This window comes from Clupea harengus, chromosome 21 (assembly GCF_900700415.2).
Source record: "Clupea harengus chromosome 21, Ch_v2.0.2, whole genome shotgun sequence".
In the NCBI taxonomy this organism is placed as follows: Eukaryota; Metazoa; Chordata; class Actinopteri; order Clupeiformes; family Clupeidae; genus Clupea; species Clupea harengus.
In genome coordinates, this window is record NC_045172.1 from 16,592,312 (window position 1) to 16,609,897 (window position 17,586).

The window sequence follows — 17,586 nt, forward strand, 5'->3', positions numbered from 1 at the left end:
CCTCTGCATCAACATGGATAGCACATGCTCCTGCTTTGCGATGTCTGATTTATCATACTAACAAATCAAAAATACCATGACAACCCCTTTCAAGAAAAATGACCTATCAATGTATTAGTCTAGCTGTCCAAAAGGATAGCCACTCCCACACCATTAGAGATTATAACAATTTCTTTCTGCCGGAGGCCTACATGCAATATGGAACGCAATGTGGTACTGTGCTCAGATTAAGTATACAAATCCTTTAATTTAGACATATAGTTATTAAAATATACTGTTATAATGTACATACAGTTTTGCTAGCAGTCTTACACACATTTATTTACAAACAGTACAAGGAAGGTTGGCATTTTATAAGTATCTGTTGTGCCTAGACACCATGGCCTTGGCATTTTGTTCCTCTTGCTGAGCTCCAGCAAGAAACATCAATGGATGAACCTGTGACCTAGAATAGATTAAGTCTTTCTGATATGAATACATAGGTCTCAGCATTCAGTCATTCTATGATGTTATGTGCTGCATTTCAAATGCACAAAGCACATCCATGTACTTTCTTTTTAAACTAGGAAGCGGAAAAACAACATAATACTGTGGCGTCCTCTTAATGCTTCTTGCTGTGTCTTTCTTGAACCGCTGTTCCAGCTTTACCTTTGTAATAGAGTTCAGTCAGGGAAACAACTGTTTGTTTTACCTTGGCATTTGAACCCGTTGGCCTTTTTAACCCCACGGCAGTTTTGAAGTGATTCATTGCCCTCGCAGTTTGGTGACCCTACTGTTGAGTCCACTGCGGAGAATGTGGGTATTCAGAGCGAACAAACGTGCAGTAGTAGATCCCACCCACGGCTCCTGCAGTGCACACACGCTACATGTGTCCTCCCACATGACCGATGGGGGCCATCTGTAGGTGTAGTGACATGTCTCAACCTGCAGAGGGCACTTCACTTGCAGGTCTGGGAGTCTAATGCCGTTGTGCGCAGGCTGACACTGATGGGTGCCATGAGCCCTTGCAGACGGATAGGTGAGATCACCTGGGCGGGGTGTAGCCGTAGGGCTTCTGCAACAAGAGGGAGCCGTGGTTGGGTAGTGGGTTGCCGTAATAGAACTCCACCAGATCGGCCAGCGAGCTAAAGGTGTAGTCCGTCTCCAGGAAGAACTCCGACTCCTGAAAAGGGAGTAAGACAGCCAGTTGTGAACTCAGGATGCCATGCAGGCTACAATGGTATGATTGAATCTGTATAAGGCTCTGAAGTAGGAGGCCATCATATTGGCATATCTTAGGATGTAATGGTACACTGTCATGGTTTTGCATTGTTAAAGACATCATGCTATATGACACATATGTCATTGTTGTGTTAATGTGACACCATGTCTGGGTTTAGGGTGATGACGGATATTATTCCCTCTGCAACTCACCTCTTCAAAGAGCCTGTAGTTCCTTGCTTTGTTTAAGCTCACATCCCACACGACTAGCACCTATGTATATAGAAAGAACAGTGGTGAAAAGATGCACACACATTCTCTCTATCTTTACACACACACACACACACACACACACACACACACACACACACACACACACAATAGTATTGAGGGAAATTAACCTTGGATGTTTTAGTTCCTGAGTTGCGGAAGCAGTAAATTCCATCATCTGGAAAGCTAGGCAACTCCTTAAACATTCTGTAGGAGACAGCAAATACATCTTAATGTAAAGCACCAGAGGACACTGTATGATAACCTTTGGCAGTGTACACGCTAAGTCCTATTAGGGTTAGAATTATTTATGAGGTATGAACATTTCCAAACAAATTGCAAAGCAAGCAAAGTCCTAGCTAAAATTTGTGAATGGCAAAAGCTCCTGCTCCCCCTAGGGGCTTGTTTATGTGACTCCTCTCCTTCACCACTGGGTGGCAGTAGACGGTGGCAGAGTGGAAATGGGGGTTTCACATCTGCCTACATCAGGATGTTTGTGCCTTGAAATAACAGTGGAATTTCCATTCGTTTTCAAATATACTCACTGACGTAAATGGCACTCGTCATTTAACATATACTAACATCCTACTTACAATTTTTGCAAAAACAAATTTTGGGGGCAATAGTTCATTGACACTCTGTCAAAAGTATGCATAACATTCCTGACTTGTAATATAAGAAATTCATTGGTTAACGATTGATTTGGGTGTTTTCTGACATAAACTGTGAGTTATGAAGTCCTGTGTCAATACTGATAGAAAAAATGTAAGGCCTCATGTTGAGGAATAGGTCGGAATGTCTTACTTTTCAACCATGCTGGTTTCTGTTGTGTCGACAAATACAGAATCTGGCAGTTGCACCTAAACAGACATATGAAACAAACAAATGAGTACAAATGAAAAAAGTCTGCAAACACTGTTCATCAATGTGCAAAGTACTACAGCTGTCCGTTTCTGATTCCTTACTACAATGTTGTATCCATTCTATGACAAATCTATGATTGCACATCTATGGTGGAGTATTGTGGCAAATCAGTCCACACAATGTTCCTAAACACTGCTAATCTAAAACACAATGGAACTCAGTGGTACTCTGTGCTACTGTGTTTTATGTATGAGCAGTTTCCTAGGTGCTGCAACATTTGCTTCTTGATGTTCTCTGCAGCAAAGTGTCTGTGAAAGCCCACATTGTAGGCCAGGCTTTATTTTGATATAGTGTCACCACCAGCCATGGCTTTTTTGGCAACCTCTTTTTCTGCAGCCTCTTTCATGCCGCTTCAAGTGTGTGAATGTGCAACTGAGCTGCAGTTGCGGACAGGAAGCCCTACCGTGCGAAAGCCGCACTCACATTTTCATAGTCATCATCAGAGTCCTCATCATCTTCCTTGCACTTCTTCTTTTTCTTCTTTCTCACTGCGCTGGGAACCTCTTCCACCGAGGAGCGAAAGCTTTGCCCGTCCGGAGACGATCTTCTGGAAAGAAAGGCATGTGGTGATCATGACCTCAGTCCCATTTCTGGTGGACCAATGTGTGACTTCTTTATTTTTTTCAAACATTTACAGCCACAGAAATAAAACGACTATTTTGGTCATGGTATGAGATACACTTCCTCATGTAGGGCCATACATATTTTTTGTATTCTTACTATCTAATATAAATACCTTAAACATAAATCTGACCTTGTGAAAATAATTTCCCTGCTTATTAAGTAATTATTGCTGTTTACCATGCATAAAATATATTTAGTAAGTCTAACGTGTTTCCTGTAGCTGTGTTATTGTACAGACATTAAAAAGGGGTGCTTACTGCAGTGAGGGGCCTCTTGCTGTGGCCTTAGCTGTTGGGAGTGGAGGTTTAGGAGGAGGAGGCTTGGGTTTGGTCAGAGCGAGGTTGGGGGAGGTTGCCGTCACCTGGCTTTGGGGTTTGCTGCCTGGGCTGGGCACTGTCGGAAATGGAGGCTTGTTGATTCGGTAGTGGTTGGGTAGAGGGGGAGGAGGAGGTCTGTTGGGTGGAGCGAAGGGAGGGGGTTTTGGGTGGCCGTCCAGGGCGACCTTCTTCACCAGACCAATGCAGATGGGAAGCGTGGCTGGCTCCGAGATGACCACGGAGGGGCTGGCCCTCCGGTCCCTGGCCTCACTAGGGGGCATGGTGGAGGTAACCCTAGAGCCGATCTGCTTCCTCAGGCTGTCGATGGACGGGACGGGAGGCGTTGGACTTCGAGGGCCCCGTAAGCACCCTGGTTTGGGTAATGGGAGTATGGGCGCGTGCAGTGGGGGAAAGCTGGGGGACAGGCTGCATGGGGTGGGCACAGGGATGGACGGCGGCGGCTTCTTTGGGATGGCGGGAGGGGGCGGGGGCGGGGGCGGGCCCTTCGAAGGAGCAGGCGGTGAGTTCAGGTGGGGGTGAAAGGGCACGGGAGGGGGAGGGTACGAGGGAGGGGGTGCGATGGGTCGACCTGAACAACAGAAGACAAAAATAAAACCAAAGTCAGCCTATAGCCTCTTAAATTTGCATCAAACAAATGTATGCATTTCCTTCAAAACAAACTACAGTCCGCAACACAATGCTAATTTAGTTCAATTGGTTTCAGTGCACCATAAAGTCTTTTTTAACAGTTCTATTGATTATACCTGCTGTTGGAGATGGTCCATCAGGCTTCAGGTAGTCCTCTTCATCATCAGAGTCCTCCTCCAAGAGATAATCTAAATGCAAAACATAAAGTTTAATTTAACTTTGCTACCACACAATAGAACAGAACAATAACCAATAACTTCTAAACAATGAATGCATTCATTCCTTAGGTAAACATGCATTTAAGAGAGAAATGCATATGCTCAAATACTTAATAATCTGATTTTGTACTTAAATGAAGTAACCCGAGTCCCTCCTAATACAATATAAAATGCAAACCAGTGGACTAACAGTCCGTCAAATTCCATCATGACCTCACGGCGACACTCAAAAGACTTCTTTCTCTTACCAGCTTCGGGGTTTTCAGCCACGTGGGTGATATTCATTGGACTCTCGATTGACCCATAGAAGCTCTCTGCATCAGAGTCTGAGTCACTGTGGAGGGAACAGTTACAGTCAGCAATGTCAAACCATTTCTCCACCCATCCCTCCCTGCCTCCCTCAACCAAACCAGTCACGTTGTCCCCCCCACAAAAACAAAAAGTGTCGATGGTGTACATAGAAGAAGAGGTATTTAAGAGCTCAGGAGATTGCATCAAGAACAGTTCCCTCCCCTGCAGAAGGTAAAGTGCACAATAGGCAAACACTCAGTGTTTTGGAACTGTGTATGGAAATAGTCAGTGTTTCTATCAATAAAACTATACTCCCTAGAGACTGCTGTTCTGAACAGTAATAGCAATCAAAGAATCTCTACGTCACCAGTACACAACCAGGCCTTTAAAAAAAGCTCCTCAAGTTCCCCATTTGTAAGAGGGCGGTGACTTCACTAACAGCATTCTGGGCCTGAACACATGCTCTGGAGTGTCAACACACTAAGAAATATAAACAACTTGTTTGTCCAGTTCATCTCCAGATGCAAAAGCGAAAAGTTGAATGAAGATAGAGGATGTGCTGGGACTTTCTTAATGAACCACATAAGATCTCAAAATGAGAATGAGAGGGACTGAGAATTTAGTATATTGTTTTTTCTTTACCTTGGAGCACAGTAGTCTCTACGGTCATTATAGTGGTCGATTTCTCTCCTTAAATGACTCATCCATTTCTGTCAACAAATCAAGAAATAGATACATATGAATAGATACAAATTAATTATTTATTTCTCAATCATGCATTGAAATGTACACATCTTTCAAGACAATCAAATGTCCCCACCACCACCACATATATAGTAGTGAACATAGTAACCATAGTAACCCCATATGTAGGATTTGAATGGAGGCTCTCACCCTCCTCTCATCCTCGCTGGCGGCAGAGAAGTACCAGGTTCTGTTTCTCTTACGGAAGTGCACCACCTTGAAGGGGAACACATTGCTGGAAGTTGTTTCTTCCGCTGCCCTCATAACCCTGCCATTCAATCACAATAGTTGAAAATCAAAACAGATTCATCCCATGACAAGAATGTGTGCTTTTCTCCGACTTGCTTTTCACCCAGCAAACATCCCTCTGGAATGTGGTCTTAAAGCATTACTTTGCATACCTTCAGTGATTTTTGTCAAATACAAAAGCACACTGTCTTCAATTACTTGTTTTTTCTTGGCCGTGATATGCCTTGCTTTAGGCCTACGCAGTCTAGCTATGGAGACACGTTGGGCAGGCAAAACCCAGCATTCCATGACGCAACCGTGTTTAATGGCTATTTATACCCAGCTGCAGGGGGCGTAAGAGTAGTTCCAGTCAATAATTAGCCATGCTGCCTTTGACACTGTGGCCGCAAACAGGGACGAGCTGAAGGAGAAACAGAGTGAACTATGGACCAGGGGAGACGTTTTCTCAGAAACTACCCTGCTGAAGGCAACGGCAGTTGTTCCTTGTTTCCTTGTCAGTGGCCTCTAGCGCCATCATTTTGTTTTTGAGACATAAAAAAAACAGTAAGCATGTGGGTGTTCAGATGATACAGAATACTCCTAAATCTCTACTCCTTTTGAGATAAAAGCATTTGATGTCCTAATTTATAGGCAAATCTTCATCAGCGAATCTGTTTTGGTGTGTGTTGTAAGTTGTGACATCTAAAAGGTTTTCATGATCTGTCTACTATTTTAGCCCCAAATAAAACACTAATGGGCCTCATTTACTAACATTGCGACCGCAGCTTAATCTGCGCCTTTGCCAAACCGCAAATAACGCACGGTATTTTGCATCCTATTTATGAAACAAGAACCCTCGTCGCGTCATCTGCGCCTAACACCGCCCATTAGTGTTATTTAGCGCTCCGCGAAAATAGGGAAGAAAGAGCCTGTGTGTTCCACCGTGGATGATGAGCTAAAATTAGAATTAGAGCTTTTGGTTCACGAGGTTACAGCAAACTAACCCAGGTAAATATAGAAACTCATAAATATTTCTCCGTTTAGCCCTTCCGTCCACATTAAAAGTTTTTTATTGGTGAGCTGATTTGGGGAAATTAAACTTTTCAGCGAACATTGAGTTTCTGGGTTGCTATGGTTACCCCTCAGGGTGCATGTGCAGCTTCATATTAACGAGTTTATGTTCACAAGAAAGTTCATATTCACACATATTAACATGAGTTAATCACACACAGGAAACTGCAAACTGTTAAGATGGGTCTCTAAGCTAGAGATAGCTAGGATAGTTCATATCCAGGTTAACTGCTCCATAGCATCCCGTTAAATAGTCTGGTAGGAATACACGACACCCCTTACTTTAAAACAGCGTATTCCAACACTGAAAACCATGCTTTTCAAAAACGCTGCCCTAGGCAGATACATTTGAAAACTGTAGTTGTAGGTTGCCATGGCACTGGGGGTAGCTTGCGCTTGAGAGGCTATAACGTCAAAATAAACATGGAAGGTGAAATGAATATGCTGCTCTGTCTCTACAATTTACTTACCGGTAGTTTAGTTAGTGTACTTCGAGTACAAGTACCTTTCCTGAATAGATACGCGTTACTCCTACGCAGAAGGTGTGCACTGTACTCGTTGTGCTTGAACTATGAAATACCGTTTAAACCATACAATGAACGGCGATTCTGGGTAGGACGTGGCCGAACTTTTCCCGAACAGCTAGCTGGTGGGACAGTTTGTAATTCTATTTGTTTGTATGCCTATATTAAATGATATATCAAATATAAACATTTTTCAAATTTCTTGCAGGCACATAGTTTTCATTTAGCAGCTTGATATGTCATGCTAAAACACCTCTTGTTTCGTTACTAATACATAATTAGGCGCTCTTTACGCATCTCCTCCCATCTCTTTGCGATGAACACCCACTTTCCCACACCCACTTCCTAGCAGCGGTAATCTGCGCTTTTACTCAGGTGCGCCTCCTTTGGAAATAGGGTTTTATGTCTTTACCCGCTATTTTACGCCTGAAATGGGCGCAATCCTGTTAGTAAATGAGGCCCTAATGTGTCATCCAAAAACACTGAGAACTAATAAAAATGAACCCAGCATTATTTCAGCTGCTATGCCTATATGTATTATGAGCTTACTGTGGGTTTTATGTACATCTTTCACTACCCTTTCTCACTACAACAAACTGGCTATAGCATTTCTAAGAGAAGCATTGCAACAACTGACCCACTCACCGCAGACACACAGTTATGTCTAGTGTTTCTAAAGTAAGATCATATTCAATCAACAAAAATGGAAATGTTTTTCGCAAACCCACTGTATGCATACTCAGAGTAAACAAGGCATTAAGTACAAATCTAAAAACATGACATTTGCGACAAAACTTGAGACACATCTCTGACAAAGTGTTTGGAAAGTTTATTTGCTACTGACCTGTTGTAACCATTGAGTGAGAAAGCCCCTTGCGGTGTAGCAGAAGTGCTTGTTTTAAAGTAGTACACACACCCTTTGTGAATGATGATATACCGTAAGGGCCCTGGGACCAGGAGCAAAAAAAAAAAATGATGTTAGAACAGATGTGTTATGTGACACTTTCATTGTTACAGACTAACAATACACAAAGAACAGGTAGGAACTGAATAAAACATATAAACAAATCAAAATCAGACTACGTATGATGACAGTGTTCTAGATAAACAGACATCAGGAATCTTGTAGTGCTTTAACATGGAGTACTCAAAGACCACTTTTTATGTTTATTACAAATAATGACAAAGCCATTTGTCAATCCTAACATTACAACACTTAGGACAGAGGTTTATATAGATTTCCATTCGGGTGAGTTCACCTTCTAAAGACACGACTGACAGAACTTTACAAAAACACTCACATTTCATGAGACTTAACTGGCTTCCGCCTTTCTTGTGTAGGTATCCGGCTGTGGTGACGCCCCCGGGCATGGTCAGGAGGTTCTGAGCTCCGATGGCCCTCATGGGCACGGGCCAGTAGACCTGAGTAGTTGACATGTTCCTGTTTGAGGGGAGACAAACGCACAATAAGGAACTGAACCCTCTTGGTACACAATACGACGATACTCTTACGGTGATTTACAAACAAAAAGTCACATATGCACCACTGACAAAGAGCTTGACAAGATGCCCTTCCTCTCAAGTTCAAGTTCACAAACGCGTGTTGAACAGACACAGTGAAATTACATGCTGGAATGCAATGCTTACTCTCCAACTTCCGTCTTATCCAAGCAGCAACAACAACAACAACAACCACCAAAAAAAAGGCGACGTGGGAAACAAGATGTCTTTGTAGCAGGACTAACTCTGTGTGGAAAATCAAGCCTTGTGTTTGTCCTCGGTGCTTCAGCAGACACTGGCGGCCAGTAGCTTCACCACAAGCCCATCTTTTGTTTATCACAGTAGAGGCTCACCGGGGGCACCTCCCAGACCAGCTTACAACTGTTTCAGCTCCAAGCATGAAGATGAAATCTACAGAGACCAAATCCTTTGACTGAAAATAGATGTCAAATATATGTGTGTCATGTGATGTTAAAGTTTTCCTCACTCCTGTTAACACATACATAAAGTAAATAAAGGCAATGTTGACATGAAGGAGCTGTAAGCCAAGAAAGAAAACAACGTTTTAGTTGGAACGGCCTTCATTTGTGCCGTACGTATTTATAGTCGTACTTACAGTAATTTTTCAACCCTATTTCTCAGGATACACGACTGAAGCGCTTCAGTTCACTTGTTATTTACAGAAAATTAGATTAAAAGATGGCCGACGTTCCACTACATTAGTTTCAGTCTTGTTTTGCTGCACGCAGCTACTGACCACAGAACACTGCTCTGAGCCACACAGACAGGCCCATATCTGCCACACAGACATGTCATAATGCAGACTCACCAGTGCCGAGGCTAAGAATAACACTGTCTCTGTTCCCTTCCCGTCCACAGTGGCTCTTACCTCCTGCTCCTCTGTCTCCTGACACGCGGAACTGGGGAATTCTCGCACATCATGCTGCCTCTCCGCTGCGCTTCAGGCAGGGCGGAGGACTGAGCGAGAGCGAGTTTGTCTACCACAAAAAAGGGCCCTTCTGTGTCAGAGCGTGGTGCCTGAAGCCAGCACAAGCTGCTGCTGCTGCTGCTGCTGCTGCCCGAGCCTCAGCCCCAAAAACCTGAACCCAGAGCGGATGCTTGCTCAGGAAGCGGGACGTTTCCCCTGGAATGCGCGTGCCCCTTTAGAGTTGCTGATTGTTCGCTAAGGTCTCCTGCTTCCTGTCCCCTTGATGACTTTGGCTGTGGTCTGCTCGGTGCTGCGGCGGTAGCATGCTCCGAACGGACCCGAGACCGAACTGATGACGAAGGTCGAAAAATTCCCCCTGACTAACCCAAGAGGTATCTGATTCTCCCTGACATAAGTCTGAAGATACTGGGTGGGGTCAGCAGGAAGATTAAATGCTGTGGGACAAACACAGTTGGGCTGTCTGACTGAACATGGGCCCAGATTGCAGGGGTAATTTAACCCATCAAGGAGAACAAAGGCACAACTTCTCAGAAGAATGCAGGAATGCAGCCCACTCCACAGTGTAGCAGAGCTGCTAACAGGAAACATTTAAGGGGCTTGCTCTTTCTTCAATCAGTCTGATCTTAAGGGATGACGGTGGATGTCTAGAAGGGGACTGTGAGACTAAAATAGTAAGATGAGTTTAGTCTAGGCTAAACAGTGGGACTGTCCAGAGGAACATCAAGGCCAAAAGAAACGTCTATCTCTCCTCCCTCGATAGATGAAGCTAGGGTTGTCCTTCACTGAGTAGCTTAATGAAGTGAAGGAGCAAATACAACACACTCACTTGCTCTCACACACACACACGCACATACACTCTCTCTCACACACACTCAGTCTCACACACACTCACAAACAGACTCTCTCTCTCTTTCTCTCTCTCTCTCACACACACACACACACACACACACACACACACACACACATACTGACTTACACGCTCAGTGTTACTGCACTGTAACACCGCATCAAAGATACATACAAAGGACATACAATTCATAATGTTTGGCTGAAGCTAGGATACGACATAAATGCTCTCAAACAACCTCTAACACTGCGAACAAGCTTTATCCTCTCTCTCTGCTCATTTAAAAAAAACAGATTTCATAACATTACACATCATTTGTGGCCTCGATCAGTGTTTTACAACTGCTTACACAGATTTTCGGAAACTTGGTCAAATTCTTTTTGGGTGAAATGGCAAACACGGCAAATCATATGGTTCGTTTTTTAATCACTAAATACACACTAGTGTGATCAATCTAAAACACTCCTATCTTTGTTAGGCTTACACCTTTTGAAGTTACGTGTGTTACAGTGCACTTTATAGAGCAATCTAACAAAACTGGTTACAATCTTCATTTTTTCTGAAACACTGTGGACCGAAGCGTTGCTGATAGATGTGCACCTTTTGCATTTTCAGTGTTCGAATGTAGAAAATAGAAAATAGTTTGCTAAAGATGTTCAGCAAACTGAAATATATTTGGGCAATATATAAATGCAAGGCCATTAAGTATGCTGATGGTTGTAACATTACTGTAACCAAGACTATTTTCAAAGCGTTCAGCAAGGAAACACACCATAAACAATATTTGGTAGTATGTAAGTATAAAAACATTGACCCTGTATGACCGCACCCTGCCTCCTATCTGGGTCTTGTCACAGCAACACATCAACATCACAACCAATGTGGGCCTTTATAAAACAATTGGGTTCTATCGAATTATTTAGCTGTTTCTGATTGGACGAGAGACCTTCCATGAGTTGGAATACCCCAGGACATCCCAACTCGGACTTTTCACAGCTAATAATAAATCACTCCACAATGAAACACTCTATAGCGCGTTGATACAATTAAGCGATAACCGTTAATTCAAAGTTTTTATAATTCCAAAAGACGTTGACAATGGAACAATTTTTTTCTTGCGGAGAAACAATGGCGTAGGCCTCCGGCCTCGTGGCTACAGCCGAACACCACCCGTGGGAATATCCCTTACCTACCCCACTCGCACTCGTACTATATTGCTTAATTGGCACTGTTATAGATGTGTTGCATTTTGAAGGGCAGTGCCTTATTAAATGTGTGTAATGTTTTGCAAAAAAGGAATGGAAATGGAATTAGCTTACAGTTTTGCAGATTTGGTGTGAGTTTCAGAAAGTGTGTACATGCATGTGTGTGTAAGCAGTTAAAAATAAACTGCAATGAGTAATGCAGCCATGATTAAAGATGACTATGTATCCATTTTGAGATTGGCCATTTCACTTATTCATTCATTTTTTGCACAAGTGTTTACCAAAGAAGCAGTCACGGTGCAAAAGGGTGAAGAGAAGAAATATGTGTGAGAAAAGGTGCGCAAATATTAATAGTAGTAAATATTATTTTCACACAAAACCTTTCTGTGTGAGTTTGATGTGATGTACAGATTGTATGTTGTTTTTTTGGATGTCTATTACACACTGTCATGACAAAACTTGGATCAACTGCTGCATTAAGTGTAACTAGCTCAAAGGCCTAAAGTCATTTGTAAATTCCCTATTGCACAATTTGGAATTCCTCCATTTTAGTCTGACACGCTAGTATTTCTACATAATATGTTTAGCAAATGGAATTTGTTTAGATTTCTTTGGGGTTTGTGTAATGGTCAGTTAAAGGGTTCCCCTGTGTCATTCTAATTTCTACAGACTCTTTGCGGATAACCAGCTTCCTTTGTTCATCAGAACCCCCCCCGTCCCAACACTGACTGTGACTCACGGTTTTATCGTCCTTATAGTGAGTGTCAGCTGATGACTGTAATGGTTTATTCCACTCAAGGTTCCTTTTCAAATAAGTTGTGGTATGCCTGTTACGACTATCTAGGAATTTCCATAGCAGTAAATGACAAGCCACACATCGCCAGAAGCTCAAGTGGCATATGATTGAACAAAACCCATGCTATTTATTGCCGTATAACAGCAGTCAAGAAGTATGAAAGAACTTTCTGAACCACTTTCTATTTTCATATATCTCACCATGACAACACAGCTTTCTTGTGGGTGTGGAGGGTGGCTACGCAAACACACTCTAAAGAGGCTACTGGATAGTCAGACAGCTGACAGTTGGTTTCTAAAACTTCAACCTCTGTTCTCTACATTGTTGATGTCAAATGCATTTGTGATCCATCATAACAACAAAAACAGTTCTGATACTATGGACCAATGCTATGGATCATAATTTGTAATGTTGGGGCATTTGTCCTTCACACTGTCCAAACCCTTACCTGCACTGGACACACTATGGAGGTGAATGTAACATTTTATATGACAGGACAGGTTTATGGTGTAATGACAGCTATGAAACAAGGTTAGTAAAAACATTACTCATACAGAATAACACAAGTAACCATAACAGTCAGTCAAGGCCATTTCAAACTATTTAAATATGGTTCCCACAGGAATGCCTTCCTCGTCAGTTACTGAGACAAAGTGATCCACTGTCAGTGACCCAGCCTACTGATCCAGTGTCAGTGACCCAGCCTACTGATCCAGCATCAGTGATCTAGCTTATCGATCCAGCATCAGTGATCTAGCTTATTGATCCAGCATCAGTGAACCAGCTTATTGATCCAGCATCAGTGACCCAGCTTATTGATCCACTGTCAGTGACCCAGCCTACTGATCCACTGTCAGTGACCCAGCCTACTGATCCAGTGTCAGTGACCCAGCCTCCTGATCCAGTGCCTGCAGCAGGAACATAAACATAAAGTTATCTGCTGACTTCCGGGCTGTACTAAAGGCAGTGGAAATGTGTCTTTCACTGGAGCTGCTGACCTGCACTCACATATTGGGCCTTTCTTCTTCGTGAGCATTATCAATTCAATTCAATTCAATTTAATTCAATTCAATTTCTATAGCGCCAAAACAATACAACTGTCTCATATACGGTCCATTAAGACTATAGGGTCTGAGAGGTGTTCAGATTATTACCATGGGAAGGCCAGCCAAGCCTACACTGTTGTGGAAAAGTCATCCTGGCCTTTGAACTGAGGGGCCCCCCTTCTCTGATAGGCAGTTAGGTAGGTTCCCATTTTCTGACAGGCTGAAAGGGAGGCCAGTATCCTCCACTAGACAGTCTGACAGCTCTGTGTTCACCACATTCTGCGGCTGGGGACTGTGTCATAACTGTTCTGTTCAGTGTGCATACATGCCAGGGTTAGTTTCTACAATTTGAGTTGCATTGTAAAAAATATGTGCGGTCAGTTCGGGCACAAGCATTCACTCTAGCACGTCTCCAAAGAGGAAGCTCTGGTTAGAATACGTCCTATTCCTCAAACTTGTGCATTATTTTCAGTTTTCACTTCACGCTCACCAGGTTCATGTGTAGTCTTTCTGCTGTTCCACTGCATCACTTCCTGTCTCCAAATATGTGCTTTCCTCTTAAAAAAGGGAAGCCCTCTCTTTACAATAATTATAGCCTTTCTGAGAAAATAAAACGAAACCCTTGTCTAAAGCTGAAGTCAGGAGAAAACTGAAGGCATATTTTTAAGTCGCTATTTCAGTGCTTCTTTGTTGAATGCAAAGCCATTTTTAAAACCAAGAAGCACACGCGAGCCGCACATCCAACATTGATTTAATCTAATCATCAAACCAAAAAACCTGACAGTACTGTTCAGAGAAACCACAACTGTGATACAATCCAAGAGCCTTCCGCCCATCCTGTCACTGATAGCTTGGACTACACACTTTGAACTGCAGATTGGTACGAGAAAAAACAACCCAGCTAAATATCTACTTACTTAGTGCGCTCGCGACACATCTTCCCACTGGAGTGAGCTGGAGAGCTGGCGAATCCCTTCTTTTTCACCGACAAAGCCATCGGATCTCACACATCCACTGAACCATGTTACTGCCCAGCAAAGATGGTGAGGCCGGACGGAAGCTAGTGACAGTTTGGGGCGCTAAATGAGGATGGCTGGTGCCTGAGGTTACTGTGGGCTGTCTGGGGGCCCAGTAAGGCTTGTCATTTCCGGCCGGCCTCTCATCTCACTCTAACCAATACTGCACAGGTACCGTTGTGTCACAGCTGTCGTTTCCTGTTCACTTCCTAGTAGGCCAGCTACTGAAGGCTCACAAGGTTTTGGGGGCTGGATGGCATGAGTGTGGGACTTTCCAGCGTACTTGCCGTAAAGACATGTCCACACTGAGTGACTGAATGGAAAGGAAATGGGGTTGAGACCCACTGTTGAAATTCACCTGTTAATACGCGTCAGGTTTTGGATTTGGATGGTTTTCACCTCTGTTCAGACTCATCATCTCAGTATTATCACTGATCGATGGCACGACCTGACGATCACTGTCAACATCATCTCGGTATTATCACTGATCGATGGCATGACCTGACGATCACTGTCAATACAGAAGTCTGTATTGCTAGTATATGGCAAGCCATATTATCTTAGAATTCAGTATTTCCACCATTGAAGAGACCTTTTAACTTTATTAAATTTAAGAATTTCATGAATTTAATGAAACTCTTACCAGTCAGCTTAACAGGCTTAACTAGTACACGGTAAAATCCAGTTTTTACAGCACGCATGGTTGTCTTTTAACTATTAAACTTGAATTGCTATATCATGTAAAATGTAAAAAATGATTCCCTTTCGTATATTTAAGTAAGTACTTAAGTATTTAATGACATCAAATAGCTGTCCATTTTAAATTTAACTGAACTGTATTATTTATGTTCAAGATGTTCTTGCTGGTGTGATATGTACCTCCCGTCGAGTGAAAGAAAAAGTCTTTTCACATTACAAATGTTCCTATGTATAGCAGTGAACACTTAAATTATATTTTGACTAAAATGAACATGGTCTTTAAAGATATTTTCAAAATACTGGCTGGCTTTAATCTGAAGCATCTTGCCATACTAGATCAAACTGTTTCCTGTCCAGCTGCAAATACCCTAGATGCCCTCCGGACTGCCCTAGATGCCCTCCGGACTGCCCTAGATATGGTCAGACGCACCACACGCTCAAATCAGACTGATGGCAGCTTTTACTCAACAGTTACACAACATTTACACATTCACATAACCTGTTTGAAACACCAAGTGACCCATTTAGAAACATAGAAAACAGACTCACCCATTGAGAAGGTTTGATTGTGACTGCTCTTGCTTCATGTCGCTGGAGAACAAGGCCGCTTCCTCTCTATGTGACGGCTCTAGCTCAGACCCTCCCATCTGATGCCTAAACCTTGCCGACTGCTGAGGCCACAAATTACAAGACTGGGTCTGCGATTGAGCGCAGGCACGCACTTGCATTGCTTGCTGACCAACCTCTGCTTTGGAAATGCTCTACTGTGGTATTCTTTAGTGGCCATTTTGAGGAACACATAATAAAGTTTAACAGCAGGTTGCAGAGAGAATGCCCTTAAAAGTACACGTAACCTCAAACTTATGCATCTGAATGTCATAGTTTCCTATTCAAAGGGGACTTTTAATGTAGGTTTAGATGCACACTCAGGAAATGTTATCTGTGGGGATATAATTAGGTGCAGTAAACTGCTAAATAAATGAAGAGACTATTTGCATCAACAGATATAGATGTTGCACTAGATAAACTAGAGCACGTTAAGTATCTGTATAGGTATCAAGCATCTACATTTAGTGTCACTACTACAAGTGTTGGAGGAACATTCATAAAGCTAGTCCATGAAATATATCTCTCACAGTCAGACACAAAATGAAACATGGAAAGGACTTGATTTGAATATAAATCACCAACTAAATGTTGTAGTTTTATTATTCTTGGGTATGCTAAATGTCTGTTTTATAAAGGATAGCTGTCCTTTCCTCCTATGGTTGCCAGTGGAAAGATAAATTACATGATGTACACCAGAACTCAAGAATGTTGGTTCCGCAGTTCCTTCCTCTTACCTCTAGTCTTAAGGCAGACTTGAAAGCAAGATAAACCACAGTGAAAAAGTGCTGTGAACTCCTTGAGTTCCTCATTCTCTATGACCACCAGCTAGCTTCAGTTTCATGGGAGAAAAACATGCTAATTCAGCGCCAACAGTCATGGGATATTAAAGGTGCAGTATGTCAGATTTAGTGGCATCTAGTGGTGAGGCTGCAGATTGCAAACAACTAAATACCTCTTCCTTTCCAAAACGTGTAGGAGAAGCTATGGTGGCCGTGAGGTGCCATCAAAATGTGAAAGGCCCTCTCTAATGCCAATGTTTTGGTCTGTCCGTTCTAGAAACATGGGGGCACAACATGGCCGACTTTGTGGAAGAGGACCTGCTCCCTATGTAGATACGAAAGGCTCATTCTACGCTAACAGAAACACAATGATTTGTAGTTACAGGTGATAATGAAATTCACTAATGAAAACATCAGTATGAATACTATATTCCATTTCTGTGAATAAATCACCCTAAACCCTCTATACTGCATCTTTAAAAACTTGTATTAGATGCACCACCAGAACACAAAGAGAAAGTGTACATGTAATAAAGTTATGTTAAAATGTAATCACAAGGCTATTGTAACTTTGTTCTTGGCTTATATACTGAAAAGTAATTTACAGTCCATCAACACTTGGTTTACCATTTCATTTCAAGATTATGCATATGGTTTAAGGGTGGTTATCTGTATTGTTAGCATCTCAGCAATATTGATGGTTAAAACACTGATGGACGTGTCAGTACATGGTACACAATTAATTGTTTTTTTTTATTTATCTGCAAAACTGTCTGCCCAGTTGACCACAGAAACAGCCAAAAATATAGCATCCAGATCCTTTGCTACGACACTTGAAATGTTTACATATTACTCAGGTGCCTGACATTTCTCTTGATCCTCTTTGAGATGTTTCCACACTGTGGTTGGAGGAAGGGCAGGGAGGTGGGCTGAGTAAATGTATTATTTAGTGTTTCATTGATGTTTGATGGCTTAGTCTAGCCCCACTTATGTTAGCGTATCAGTCACAGTTACTGTCTATCATGCCATGCCGTGTATAAGGCCTACCTACTGTGCTGTGATTCTGGGTGTGTTTTTTGTC

General features: G+C 42.5%; 1 protein-coding gene across 4 annotated transcripts; it reads right to left on the bottom strand.

The window, feature by feature from the left end:
* Positions 1-227: 227 nt before the first annotated feature.
* On the bottom strand, positions 228-16,571 carry sh3bp2 (SH3-domain binding protein 2). Of its 4 annotated transcripts, none has more exons than XM_012840551.3 (13): positions 15,667-16,571; positions 8,361-8,500; positions 7,904-8,006; positions 5,387-5,504; positions 5,135-5,202; positions 4,450-4,535; positions 4,100-4,171; positions 3,276-3,924; positions 2,818-2,938; positions 2,275-2,330; positions 1,602-1,677; positions 1,414-1,473; positions 228-1,162 (listed from the first exon to the last, which is right to left on the bottom strand). In XM_012840551.3, exons 1-13 carry the CDS (start codon positions 15,843-15,845, stop codon positions 1,025-1,027), a joined length of 1,866 nt encoding a protein of 621 aa, XP_012696005.2. In that variant the 5' UTR covers positions 15,846-16,571; the 3' UTR covers positions 228-1,024. The 4 variants fall into 4 exon arrangements, with proteins under 4 accessions (XP_012696005.2, XP_031414641.1, XP_031414642.1 ...); XM_031558781.2 differs by having other exon boundaries at positions 2,818-2,941; XM_031558782.2 differs by having other exon boundaries at positions 2,818-2,941; positions 14,320-16,571.
* Positions 16,572-17,586: the final 1,015 nt, after the last annotated feature.

Bases quoted from the DNA above. Each gene is read 5' to 3' on its own strand.
- sh3bp2 (XM_031558781.2), bottom strand. From the start codon at position 15,845: ATGCAAGTGCGTGCCTGCGCTCAATCGCAGACCCAGTCTTGTAATTTG. The intron at 5,203-5,386 runs GTGAGAGCCTCC...ATTTGTTGACAG, and splicing joins CCAGCGAGGATGAGAGGAGG to AAATGGATGAGTCATTTAAG. The intron at 4,536-5,134 runs GTAAAGAAAAAA...TTCCCTCCACAG, and splicing joins AGAGACTACTGTGCTCCAAG to TGACTCAGACTCTGATGCAG.